The 14,628-nt window shown below is 40.1% G+C and overlaps 1 protein-coding gene across 1 annotated transcript; it reads left to right on the top strand.

Moving 5' to 3' along the window:
• Positions 1 to 3,201: 3,201 nt before the first annotated feature.
• Positions 3,202 to 14,502, top strand: prxl2b (peroxiredoxin like 2B). The gene is made up of 7 exons (XM_040052268.1): positions 3,202 to 3,407; positions 3,760 to 3,964; positions 4,195 to 4,246; positions 6,937 to 7,000; positions 7,095 to 7,170; positions 8,439 to 8,557; positions 12,112 to 14,502. The coding sequence occupies exons 1-7, from the start codon at positions 3,345 to 3,347 to the stop codon at positions 12,136 to 12,138; spliced, it is 606 nt and encodes a 201-aa protein (XP_039908202.1). The 5' UTR covers positions 3,202 to 3,344; the 3' UTR covers positions 12,139 to 14,502.
• The last annotated feature ends 126 nt before the right edge of the window (positions 14,503 to 14,628 follow it).

Here is a 14,628-nt window from a genome sequence, read left to right as displayed (position 1 = left end):
TATCTGTCCCCCTCCCTTCGCGTCTTCCTCCCGGTCTCTCCCGTGACGTCACGCCCCTCCCTGCAACATCAGCACAGAGGACCCATCTATCTGCATACAGCACTACTCCAGTATGAGCCTAGTACTTAGCAGCAATATTAATGTAATAATTATATTCCAAATTCAGGTAAACGGGTTAAATAAATTGCACTCCTTTTTCTTTTATAGGAAAAGAAATTCACACCTTTATTTTATCATATTGGTTAATCTTTGTTTAATTATGCATCCTTGAACTACTTTTTTATGTCTTTCCTGCTTTTTAACTGAAACTTTGACTTGCTAAGTAGTTTTTATTTTATTCAACTGTGACTTTTCCGATAAGAAAGCAGCACTAAATCCGAAATAACCCACGCATATAAATGCAGACAGCTCAGCGTTTTTCAGTTTTCTGTGTGCATCGTGAATGTGCTTGTATACTATTTTCCTGTCCACGATGTTTGTGCACGACTTTCGCTTTTTTTTCAGTCAGATAGTCAAATGGTGTTGCATTGCTTCCTGTCCCTATAGCATATCCACAGCACATCAGGGTGTGGCCCATTGTGTGCACTGCCTTTTTAGTATGACATGTTTATGAAGGCTTCACATTGCCGCCGGTTGGGTAATACATGTGACACACCCACCAGAGCTAGAGTGAAATCCTAGGCTACATCAAAGAGTGTTGCATGCCCTTTCACACTGTGTCTATAAAACATGTCTTTCAGTCTAGAAAATGTGCAACCCCACCACCCCCAAGGTGCTGCTGGCACAGTTAGACCCCTCATTAGCAGTGAGTGAGAGGACTGTGTTAAGGGAAAGGTCAAATGGCTGCAGAACCTTTTGCTAGGATACACGTAGAGCTGTCATATCAAGAATACTCAGGTAAACTGTAGCTGGCCTAAAGTCTTGTGCAAATTCACACTTTTTTGCATTATGACATTTGAAAATGCATGTTTTGTAAAACAGTACTTGTTCTGCATGAGCAGTCCCACCTGGATTAGATGTTTGGCACTGACAGAGGGAAATAACAGCAGATGGGGGTTTCAGTTTGGTGTGTCGTTGAGGCCGCTCCCAGATCAGCAGGTGGATGTAAGGCTGCTTTCTTTAACAGCTCCTTCAAGATTTAAGGAGTCGACCGCCCTTTATTTAAAATGGCAGCACGAAAGATAGCTCTGGTCCCTGCAGAAATACTAAAGTGGTTTTAGGGCCACCTCTGATAACAGGCTCATTATGTCTAATTGACTTGTAGCAGGTTAATCTGGCCTGCAGGATGTTCACCTTGGTACATGAGAGATGGAAACACCCCCGTAGGTATAGTGTATTAAATTTATTGTTACTGAGGTTGATATCTTTTTAATGAAATGGTTTCTATTTGGGGAACTGGTTAGATTGAATGCTGATTTATTTATATAATCATTTCCCAGCAACAGTTGTTTGAAGTTGGTTTAAATTGTACGCTAAAGATCTTAAAAGAGAGAAAGAACCCCCAATGACCCAATGAGCAAATAATTGGCAACAGCAGGAAGGAAGAACTTTTTTTTAACAGGAAGACCTTCAGCAGAACAGACTTAGGCAGGAGCAGCCATCTGCCTTGACCAGCCTGAGCAGTGAGCAGAAAGAGACCGCAAATATTATACATCTTACACACATCCCATCGATATAGAAACAGATTTTTTTTTGTTTAAGGTAGCAAGTAACATAGTCAGTGATGTCTCATAACACAATGAAGTAGAAAGAATAGAAAATGTTACTTTCCTGGTCACAAGAGAGAACATTCTGAAAAGAATAATATTTTTTCTCTACATTTAAGACATGAGCAACTGAGAAATATACAGAGGAAAAAGGTTTTGTTACATTGTGTAATTGGGCTGATCTGCAGTAAGTAGAGAAACAATTTTCTTCTAAAAATCAGTAAAATAAGCAGCAGAAAGTGAAGACAACAGTATCTTAAATGTGTACATAGGAATTTAATCATTTCAGATTTTTTTTCCCACCTTTGTCAAAAGTATCTCTGCAGTGGGGTCGACCACATCAGCCAAGACCCCAGGTGCAGGCTCTGCAAAGATGTCCTTTGGACAATCTAGCACATAACAGTAGGGCGCAAGATGCCAGCAAGCAGGGGATACATGGAACACCATAAGCAAGTGTCTGGCATAGTATACAAAAACATCTGTGCCGAATATGGTCTCGAAGTCTGGAGGTCAAAATAGCACATCCCCCTAGGGTGGTTGAGAATGACCGAGTTAAGATCCTGTGTGACTTCCAGATACAAAGGGACAAACTGGTGATGGGTCTCTAATCAGACGTGGCAGAGGAAGAGGGCTATAGTGCTAGATGTAGCTATACCAAGTGATAGCAAGATCAGGAAGAAGAAACACGAAAAGCTCGAGAAATACCAGAGATGAGAGAAGGGCTCAAAAAGATGTGGAGGGTGAAGGCAACAGTGGTCCCGGTGGTAATCTGAGCACTCAGACAGGAACCCCCAAACTGGGCGGGTGGCTCCAGCAGATCCCAGGAACGACATCGGAGATCTCTGTTCACAAGGGTAGAGGACAGATAAAGACTACCCACAGGGCCTGAGGTGATTTCAGATGGAGTGGCACAACTTGCTGTGGAGTAGGATGGCGCGATATGGCAGCCTCGCTTCTGTCAGTCTGCCCCAGGGCAGCTGTGGCTACAACCGTAGCTTGCCTCCACCAGTGTATGAATGTGAGAGTGAATGAATAGTGGCATTGTAAAGCGCTTTGGGTGCCTTGAAAAGCGCTATATAAATCCAATCCATTATTATTATTAATAGAAAACAGAAGGCTGGGACATGGGACGAACTTAAAGAGCTATAAAATGGATATATAATCGAGCGGAGAGAGTAAACAGAGACCATGCAATAAAATCCCACCTTTGAGCTCACCTGTGCTGAACCTTACACAACATATAGATATTACCACGACTGTAGGCACAGAGCACGGGTTCAGCTTAAAATTGTTCCGCACATGCTTCACATGTGCATCAACAGATATCTTAAAACAACAACTACTACACCGTGTTACAAAAAAACAGAAAGAAAGAAAAAAAAAAGCTGTTTGTAGTACTCTCTGCACGTGCTGAAAGCGACTCGTAGCACGCCCCTTGATTGGTTGTGTTTTCAGTTCCACTTGAATATGATTGGAGGTTCGTGTTGAGTGGGCGTATACGGATGTAGATGTTTTGCAACAGTTTATGCGGGTGTTACAGACGTCTTTACTGTACAGTCACTCACTCCCGGAGCTTTTCACCTTGATCTGTGAACTTAATTCGTGGTGTTTTGGAGTCTTTTACCCGGCTCGGAGAAAATGGCGTCAGTCGACCTTGCTAAAGTTGGAAAAAACTTACTGAAGAGCGATGAAAGCGAGGAGGTGAGTTACGTAGATGGGCGGCTGCTGAGGGTTACAGCTGTGGACTTTATTTATCGTTTCGGATAGTTGCTTCGCTTTTTTGTGCGCACCCCCCACCCCCTTTTTTATTTTTTTAAATTAAGCTGTGATATGAAGTAGCAGACTTGTTACCCCGCCGAGGCAGCTAAATTAAACCTGTTCCCCCCCCTCCCCAGCACTGTAACAACTGCTGAGTAACGAGGCCTTTAAAGTGACATAATGATGATGTTCACTTGTGACATAACGTTTCATTTGCACATATACTGTGTGTGTGTGTGTGTGTGTGTGTGTGTGTGTGTGTGTGTTTTGCTGTTTCTTTCGGCTTGTCTTTCAGAAAGTAGAGCTCCAGTCTCTGTGGCAGGACCAGCCGGTGGTCCTCTTCTTCCTGCGCAGGTTTGGCTGTCAGGTATGTCGGTGGACGGCATCAGAGATCAGCAAACTGGAGCCAGACCTGAGGGCCAACGGGGTAGCGCTAGTGGGAGTCGGACCAGAAGAATTTGGGCTCCAGGAGTTCAAGCAAGGAGGCTTTTTAAAAGGACGTAAGTATCCTTAATCATTCAGTGCAGTGCATATTAATTTATCTTTTGGTAAGTTCTTATAAAAGCTGTCGAAAAATTAGGTTACACCAGACTAGAGTATCAAAGAAAAAAATGGCCTTCTGTAACTGACTAGAACTTCCCTGCTGAGAGCATTCAAAATTGTCAGCAGCCACTCCTGCTGTGTGATTGTGAATAATCATTAATCAGCTTCCTTTTTTTTTTTTTTTTAGCCCTTTATGTGGATGAACAAAAGAAATGTTACAAGGATCTGGGCTTCAAACGGTGAGTGCAATAAATGTAGAGCGCTAATGTCAGTACACCAAGAAGGTTCTGGGTCAAGGGTGTCAAACACAAGGCACAAAGACTCCAATCTGGCCTGCTGAACATCTTTGGAAAAAATTGAGGACATAAATCTTTGAATTGTAACTGTATTTTCACAAGTTTTGTATGTTTTCCTACTGATAAAGACCCCCCCCCCCCCCCCCCCCCCCCCCCAAGAGACAACACCAAAGTAAATATGTAATACTTAAACGAATAAATAATTAATAGAAACTTGTGATTTTTATAGTGGGTTCACAGTAAAAAAAAGAAAAGCAAAAAGAATCAACAAAATGTTTCCATTTTATAACTAAAGGGCAGTCTGTGCAATGAGCTAACAAAATTTTCTTCTGCAATATTACACATTTATTTCTTTCAATTCAAGCCCAAAGAAGCATTTTTTAATCATGTAGAAAAACAGAGATGTAATGTTTAAATTACACTTCTTGCATTAAAAGATCTTGGGAATTACAGTGGGGCAAAAAAGTATTTAGTCAGCCACCGATTGTGCAAGTTCCCCCACCTAAAATGATGACAGAGGTCAGTAATTTGCACCAGAGGTACACTTCAACGTGAGAGACAGAATGTGAAAAAAAAATCCATGAATTCACATGGTAGGATTTGTAAAGAATTTATTCGTAAATCAGGGTGGAAAATAAGTATTTGGTCACCTCAAACAAGGAAAATCTCTGGCTCTCACAGACCTGTAACGTCTTCTGTAAGAAGCTTTTCTGTCCCCCACTCGTTACCTGTATGAATGGCACCTGTTTGAACTCATCATCTGTATAAAACACCTGTCCACAGCCTCAAACAGTCAGACTCCAAACTCCGCCATGGCCAAGACCAAAGAGCTTTCGAAGGACACCAGGAAAAGTATTGTAGACCTGCACCAGACTGGGAAGAGTGAATCTACAATAGGCAAGCAGCTTGGTGTGAAAAAATCAACTGTGGGAGCAATCATCAGAAAATGGAAGACATACAAGACCACTGATAATCTCCCTCGATCTGGGGCTCCACGCAAGATCTCATCCCGTGGGGTCAAAATGATCATGAGAACGGTGAGCAAAGATCCCAGAACCACACGGGGGGACCTGGTGAATGACCTGCAGAGAGCTGGGACCAAAGTAACAAAGGTCACCATCAGTAACACACTACAACGGCAGGGAATCAAATCCCGCAGTGCCAGACGTGTTCCGCTGCTGAAGCCAGTGCATGTCCAGGCCCGTCTGAAGTTTGCCAGAGAGCACATGGATGATACAGCAGAGGATTGGGAGAATGTCATGTGGTCAGATGAAACCAAAGTAGAACTTTTTGGTATAAACTCAACTCGTCGTGTTTGGAGGACGAAGAATACTGAGTTGCATCCCAAGAACACCATACCTACTGTGAAGCATGGGGGTGGAAACATCATGCTATGGGGCTGTTTTCTGCCAAGGGGACAGGACGACTGATCCGTGTTAAGGACAGAATGAATGGGGCCATGTATCGTGAGATTTTGAGCCAAAACCTCCTTCCATCAGTGAGAACTTTGAAGATGAAACAAGGCTGGGTCTTCCAACATGACAATGATCCAAAACACACCGCCCGGGCAACAAAGGAGTGGCTCCGTAAGAAGCATTTGACAGTCCTGGAGTGGCCTAGCCAGTCTCCAGACCTCAACCCCATAGAAAATCTGTGGCGGGAGTTGAAAGTCCGTGTTGCTCGGCGACAGCCCCAAAACATCACGGCTCTCGAGAAGATCTGCATGGAGGAATGGGCCAAAATACCAGCTACTGTGTGTGCAAACCTGGTAAAGACCTATAGTAAACGTTTGACCTCTGTTATTGCCAACAAAGGTTATGTTACAAAGTATTGAGTTGTATTTTTGTTATTGACCAAATACTTATTTTCCACCCTGATTTACGAATAAATTCTTTACAAATCCTACCATGTGGATTCATGGATTTTTTTTTTCACATTCTGTCTCTCACAGTTGAAGTGTACCTCTGGTGCAAATTACTGACCTCTGCCATCATTTTAGGTGGGGGAACTTGCACAATCGGTGGCTGACTAAATACTTTTTTGCCCCACTGTAAATGTATAGTTAAATCTCTTTACACTAACAGAAAGAAGAGTTTCACCCATTCTGGCCCACTTAGGATTAAAGTGACAACCCTGTTCTGGGTTTTAACCTGCTGGGGCCTTCATGTGTGGGGTTTACATGCTATTCCTTGTTTTGCATGGGTTTTACTACAATCAGTGTTAAATTAACTAGCTGTTGTAAATTAGCCATGCACCCCGGCAGGCGATTGTCTGCATGAGCTGTTGTCTTCGTATTTGTTACCCAGGGTGTACAGTGCTTCTTGCCCTATGACAGCTGGGTAGTTTTCAGCACTACCTCTTGCAAACCTAAAATGGATAAGCTCCTAAGACCAGTGCTTTGACCAAGATGTGATTTGCTTTAAATTGTCAAACTTACTAAAAAAGGAGTAACTTAAACAGTATTTATCTTGACTCAATTAATTCATTATAGTAAACAAATTTCACCAACCCAATCATTTTAAAACATCATCTTGGGATCATAACAGGAATCAAGAAAACATTCATCAAATCAAATCAAATGCACGAATATTTAATGTTCTGTAATGGAAAAGCTGTATTCTTTTCCCATTCAGGTACAACGCTTTAAGTGTGGTTCCTGCAGCATTGGGGAAAAAAGTACGAGATGTAGCAGCAAAGGTAGACATATTTGTCACTTTCAAAAATGAATTAAAAACAAAAGAGCAGTGGTACACGGTGGCTTTTTCAAGCTGATAATTTTTGCTTTTTTCAGGCCAGCGCTGAAGGAATCCAGGGAAACTTCTCAGGAGATCTGCTCCAGAGTGGAGGCATGGTCATTGTGGCCAAAGGTAAACTGGGTGGACACCAGTGGGGTGGAGGGGTGCAAGGGTCCATTTTAAGATTATGTAAAAGTAAGTGGAAAGGCACTGATTGTTTAAACCTTTACCAAATAAAGATGACATATGACCACCTCCCCTGTACCCCTAATGACAAGTTTTGCTACCTCAGTCTATATCAATAAAGATGTGGTTTGACAACTATTAGCACAGGTTTCAGGTTTTAAGGGCATCCATGGTAAGCTGTATAGGCAGGGATCACCCTCGCTAACTTCTGATGAAAACCCAGGTATTTTGTTCTGGAAGCAGGCCTGAAGTATGACAGAAATAGTTCAGTTCAGTTCAGAGGTTACCCCTAGTACCCATTCAGGAGATAAGGAGTTAAAACATATGACAAATTAGAGGATTTTCCTCATAATTCACCTTGTGGTATGGCACTGAGTACAGAAAAGGTGTTCTGTCATTTTAAGTTGCATTTTTGTGGTGTGTCCTCTAGAGGGCAGTGCAGCATCACATTATGGTGATGCAGTCAGGAGCAGCATTTACTTCTAAATCCAGTTTTCCACAGGTCTGCTGACTATTCTTGCTCATTTACATGAAGTATAGGATTATTTTTCAATTGTTAGAATATATTAAGGTTAGATTATTAGCTTTTATTTAAACATATAAAAGCAAATATGCTCACCAAATAAAAAGGCACAGTCCTAAATACATTACATATATACATTATAGCACAACATTAGGAAAACTAAGACTATATTAAAAGGGTTTTTTGACAGTATTCAGTTAATTTTACAATACAAATAAAATGGTTGGTCACTCTAATTCTCCCTCTTTGTGTGCCAAAGTCTTTTTACGGTGCGGTAGAACAGTTTGTCCTTATGGAAAAAGGCATCTGGTAGAGTAGGTAGTGGGTCACTTTGTCTGGTGTGTCTCCCAGTGTTAAAGCCTTGGCTCCACCAAAAGTCCTTCAACACCTACACAGTAAACCCTGTGAAGTTCTATTTCTGTAATATTATTTTAACATTTTTCTGTGTTTGGAAGTAGTTTATCAAACAGAAGCTTTGCGTTAAACCAAACTGCACTATACATACATGTTTGAAATACTGTTCTGTGTGTGCCGTAGCATTTTTTTTTTTATTTTCATGTATTTTGCTTTTAAAAAAGGATCCCTAGTGAGGCAACCAAAGCAAAGTTACATTATTATATTGTAATAAACAGGGCCAGCAAGTTGTTTATATGATGAAAGTATCTAAGTGATTTATTTTTGCACTGCAAAGGTGGAGAAAAGGTCCTACTACACTTTATCCAAGATTCACCAGGAGACTACCTGCCTTTGGAGGAGATTACCAAGGCTCTGGGTATCTCAGCCACAGTAAAAGAAGGACAGAGGCCAGTGGTAAGGCATACCATGCATGTCCATGTTATAATTGATGCTATGAATTGAGCTGTAAAGCAAAGGGTTAAATGGGATAGAGCAAACTGGTGTCATTGTGTGTGTGAAAACACTGGACGGATCTAATCATCAGTTTCTTTCAACAGAGTCTGTTTTACGTCAGTAGAGACAAATGCATCTTCACAGACAATTTCACACTTATTACAGCATCTTCATGGTCTGTCAGTGTCTGTGTCAAAGGCCCCGAAACCTTTTAAACTTGACTGAAGATGATCTCCGTACTTGAAAACACAGCAGTTATTTTACAGATCCATATAATAGCGGTGCTGTAGTGCAAGCTGAAAAGCACAAAGGCTCTGCAGATTGAAATTATCTCTATATTATGGAGGAATTCATATTTTTTAGCAAGTCCTTGATCACTACCATCATCATTGTGTATGTGTGGTAGATTACTCGTACAGCACAGCAGAAATGGGACATGTCTAGTAAGAGGACATGGGAATGACTGGCAGTACTGGCTGCGGTGACCATTTCTGTTGAGGTCATTGTTACCTCATGTGGTTTCCACCCTAATCATTTTGCCCTGTTTACATCCTTTTTCTTTTTTTTAAACCCTCTGGTAGAGGCGACTCAGAATTTTCTTACCTAATGTGCACAGTGGGATTTTAAGAAGCTGGAAGGTCAGTGTTGTCATGACAGTGTCATAAATTGGTTACCACTGAGAGACAAATGATAAACAGCCTGTGGCAGGCAAACATGTTGTGAATGAAAAACAGAAACTACAGATATTTAATATTAAAACTACAACAGATTTAAAGTGTAAAACTGAGAATTATATCTTATTAGAGCACTATTGCCTTTTCAAAAATGGTTATACTGAGGATTTGTTTTCTATAAAATGTCCTGACTCAACCTTATTGTGTATCGAGCTCATAATCGTCGCTTCTCCTCCACCATGCGACCAGCAATAGGCTCACTAGAGGCTCGCTGTAGCATCCATGTGATTCTCCTCATTGATTACGACCACTGTGATGAAGCGCTGCTTAGATTTCAGATACTTCAAATTTGAAGTTGAGCACTTACTTGGGAATTATGCTTCAGCAGTAACTTCAAACCCTTCTGAAACCCTATGTCGTAAATTACAGCGTAACCTGACTTGGATTTTCCTAGAAATGTAACAAGAGGACAGGGCCAATGATTCCAGTCAGCAGTAAATCTACAACAATGACTGTTGCAAAGAGAGAGGATCAAAATTCCTCCGTAATCATGAACCTTTTAAATCATGGGATGTATTTTTTTTGGAGGCTATGTAGTATTAAGTAGTCTGCTTGCATAGGGAATTTTTTAACAATAACATAAGTTCCTGTTTGCTTACTGCACTACCATCATTATGTTTGTATGCAAAGTCTCAGCACTTAACACATTTTTAGTGACAGATTGTGCCTGTTTTTTAACTGTTTGCTTACTGCAAACAGGAATTTAGTATCTATTGCAAAACCACTAGTTTATGTTAACGTACAAGACCCAACAACACTATTTACTCTTAAATCTCTTGAGAGATGCTTTCTGGCTGGGGGCATCGCAAGAAGATTGAAACAGGACGGTAATATTAAGCTACAGCCAGGCTAAAATTAGCTTAATACAACACAAAGAATGGAAATGGCTTGCTGTATCCAAACTTAAAAAAAAGGTTTTGCACATCTTATTCTGAGCTGATATTTATTATGTTCCCACAGAGCCAGGCACTTGTTAGATAAGCTAACCAGCTGCTGATTGCGGTCCTGTGTATATAATAAAAACATCTACAAGAGTAACACTATGGAGTATGTAATATGTTCTGTTTGTCTGTTTGTTAGCAGTCTAGCATTCAGAGGTTTCAAGACATATTCACATTTTGTGTGATGGCAGATAACAATAAGGAGTTGATTTCATTTTGGTGAAAATGGGATCAAGGTCAGGCCAAAATCAGTAAAAACTTTATATTACTCACATGTGTTTTGTTTTTGGATTGTCTTTCAACCTGGGTGACAGGAGTACCTAGGTTGGCTAAGCATTTGACCTTGACTTTCACAGTCAGCACCCAAGGTCAAGGATGACCTCTAAAAAAGTTTCAAGAAGCCATATCGAGTAATATATATGACGCCATAACAGGCTGACATCAGCATGTCGTAATAAAAACATCGTAAAACATCAAAGCTTCAGTATTGCTTCACTCTGCGGGGTGAGTTGCGCTGGCTTTGTGTTCTTGATAAGAAAGAATAATCTCAGGATTAAGTGTTCATATTGTTACACTTACAAATTAGTTTTGCAAAATCAGAGCATTTGTTGTGTTTAATGAAAATGGTAACACTTATGCATCCCATTTCACCTATTCAGGCTACAAAAAAATCTGTCTTTTTAACATCAGTTAAGCACAGCAGTTTATATGTTATCAGTTTGTAAGTGCAGGCATTGCACAGGTCTCAGACAGACAGTGCAGTGTTTTATTTTTCTTTCCTTCTCTCTTCACAAACTTAAAAAAAAAAAAAAAAAAAGCCCCACACCTGTCAGTTTTTATCAGTCATTGACAACAATAAATCTGAACTTTAATGAAGTAAAGGTCAGATCAGCAAACTGTTGTTTATCTCCTGTACAACCATTTTCATTCAACTTAGATTCCCCCCGCCCCCTCCGGTCATCCACATCCTGATGGCTGTAGCTCTGAGAACCTTAGATATACTTTGATATACTTTGAGAAACTCTGCTTCAGAGAATGAGCCGCATTGATTGCTGTGTTGGTATAAGATATAAGAATTCAGTTTGATTTATAAGATTTAAAAAAAAAAAATAAAAGTGGCCTAGGTTTATGTTAGTGTATTCACAAAACAAACTGCTCACAGATCATGGGCCTAACACTTTAAGTTCTGCAGGGTTTGTCCTGTGATCGTCAGGGCTTTCGACATGCCGGTCACATCCAGCAAATGCTCTTCAACCACTTTGCCTCTGAGCGCTATTGCTCGCTTCCCACAGAATCCTCCGTGTCGAAACTATTGCAACATGTCCCCATGATCTCTGACGACCAGCCGATGTCATCTCTGCAACCCACAACAGAATAGACCTTGTTATCTCTGAGGGGTCAAAATGTGTCAGGAACGAGTAAAAGTCACAAGCTGAATGTCTGGTTTGGAAAGGCCCGGGCAATGTTTTGTTAACAGAGAGAGGTCACAGGCTGGTCCAGATAAAACCACTAAGACCACTCATGGGTTTAGAAGTAATGTCTCTCCTCAAACCTTTCTGTTTACTTTGGAGGTTCTTCCATCTGTGCCCAGGTTTGGGAACTCTCAAACTAGATTTCCCACAAGAATGACTCGTGTTCTAACTTGAGCAATCACTCTGAGGGACCGCAAACAAGACGCGGTGTTTAGACAAACAAGGCTTCCTATTGATGGAGCTTTATCCACAAAAGGTGAGCGGTGAGCGGCATCTTTATCTATAAGCTGCTGCTTCTCCTAAATACATGGCTGAGGCTCATTATTTATTGTTCTCATTGTTTAATGCATCTTTGTCATCTGTTGCAGTGCAACGATGATGTTTGTACACGATGATGATGGAGCTGCTCTTCGTACCTGAACTGCACGTCTCGCCTCTTTGGAAGATTCATGAAGTGGGATATCATTTAAAATGATTGACAATGAAGTACTAAATCACTACTAATATTCCAGTGCCACAGTTTTTAATCTATTGTTTGTTTGTTTTTTAATAAACTGTAATGGTTTATGGTACAAATAGAGTGCTCTAATCTTTGTTTTTACAACAGCTGGTATTTTACATTTAAATTGTGTTTACATCACTGTGATTGTCTTTTTTTATATCCAGTTTATAAAGAGCACGCTTTACTTTGTATGGGTCTAACAATATCTGCTCATTAAAAAGCCTTTGACTTCATTTAAAGACTTTCAAAATGGGTCAGGAGGTATTTGACTTCTTGATATGAGAGAAGAATTGTTTTCATTAATAATTCAACACTCTAGAGGCTGTTTTAGCTCACTGGGCACAGCAGGTGACCCATATGTCATAAAGCTAATGCAGAGGTCTGGGTTTGACTCTGCTCTGACACTGTTCACTGCATGTCTGTCTCCTCTCTTCTGCCTTTTCTTCACTGTCATCTCAGGAGAAAAGATAAAAATCCACAAAAATTTACTTTAAAAACAAAATCTAAACTGACAGGGCTCAAATATTAACACCTACAGCTCTTTTTGTTTATAATTTAAAGCTGAAATTGGCTCGTTTTGTAGCTTTACTTTATAAAAAATGTCACTTCTGAGTCATTTTATGCTCATATATTAAATTTACTATATATCATTTTTGGACAAGTTCACAAACCTGTAACATAAACTTAGATTCAGACGATATTTTAGGCCCTCTGTCATGATACCTAACACTGGTCTATTTCCTCATGCATGCACTCCACTGATGTTACTGAGTTACTCTCCTCATATTATGGTTATCTTGCATTTTATGAAAATAATATTTAGTTAAAAGTTCAAGTCTTCCTCTCCTCTGTCAGTTCCTTGAGCCAGGCTGTGACACAAGTAAGAGTAAACAGTAAACAAATCTATTTTTTTTAAGAGTTTATTTAAAGTTGAAACGTTTAGAGGAACGAGTGGATCACCAGCACTCAGGTGATGGTCTGCAGGCCGAGTCTGTTTATGTGTTTTATTTATGCAGGGTCTTACTGTTCAAGAGTAACTTGGTGGTGAGTGATTATAATTACTGGCTTTAAAAAATAGTTACAAACTGAACTGTACTTCTTGTCCAGATTGTGTAGTCTTGGTGCCATTTGGAGGATTTTTATTGCGGCTGTCTGACAGAAATTGTGACCTTCCTAACCAAGTCTGCTCACTGATAATTTAGCGCTCTACCTTCCTGTCAACAAATGGCCTTTCCTGGTTTCAGAAAGAGAGATAGGGATGGCCTTAAGGTAGCCATGAGGTTTATAAAGGTAGTGCACAAACCGATGGGTGATGCAGTTGTGGCTGTGTCCATCTTTTAGTCTTTTGCAGTTTGAGAATGGTTTCTAAAAGATTTAGTCATGTTTTATGTTAAAAAAATAAATTGCACTTTTAAAGGAGAGACTTGAGATTGCGCCAGTTGAGACAGTCACTTTAATGGCAATAATAACATATCTGAGTCACAAAAATAGCAGTCTAGATAATTACATAGCAGCAGGAACATTCATAAAACATCTTAAACATCTGGAATCTTGCAAAGCAATAATATTTCATAAATATTCATTTAGCTAAATAAACTCTAAATGGGTATACAGGTTGAAACATGTTCATATATAGCAAAAAATGCGTTTCTAGTTGGTAATTTCAAAACGACACAATTTCACAATTTAGGTAAATGTGGTGCTAAAACTAAGTGAAGACACACTTTCTTCTGTACCTGATTTTCCTCAGTGGAGAACATCAAGCATCTACAATAACACGTTTTATTTGTTATACCCTTGTTCAGTTAACAACTTGTTGCACAAAACATGAAGTTTAAACTGTTTGCCTTCTAACCATCTCCCAGCATCGCTTTAAAATGTGCGATGTTGTTCAAAGGAAACATCTGACATTTTGAGAAAGTTAGCAGAGGACTGATACCTCACTGGGCTCGGCATAAAAAAAACTTGAAACAGAAGGAAATCGCATATCAGTCCAAAGGGAACCAAAATTGCCTAAAGCTATAGAAAGAAAACGCCCTCTCTAGTAGTTAAAAATGCACCTGTCGGTCACTCAGTAGAGTACTGCTCAGTAGCAGTAGAGGGTCACACGGTTTTGTGACCCTCTACTGCTCTTGGTTTAAATTATGCTTACAGTCTGACATGTTCAAATGCTATCACACAGTATCACTCTGCTTCTCTGTGTTATTGTAGGCTCTTTACCTTTGATGCTATATAAATAAAACGTAATTAAAATTGACCAGAGTCTGTCATGATTCTTTCCTACTTCGCAATTCATGTTGATTCACAGTTTCATTTGTACTCATATTTGTTGGTGACATACAGAAGCTCATCAGCTGGCACTTCCAGGACTTTAACAAACTTT

This window comes from Simochromis diagramma, unplaced genomic scaffold (assembly GCF_900408965.1).
Source record: "Simochromis diagramma unplaced genomic scaffold, fSimDia1.1 OVJJ01000389.1, whole genome shotgun sequence".
Classification (NCBI taxonomy): domain Eukaryota; kingdom Metazoa; phylum Chordata; class Actinopteri; order Cichliformes; family Cichlidae; genus Simochromis; species Simochromis diagramma.
The sequence above is the reverse complement of the archived record's forward strand: the minus strand, read 5'-3'. Positions and strand labels throughout refer to the sequence as shown.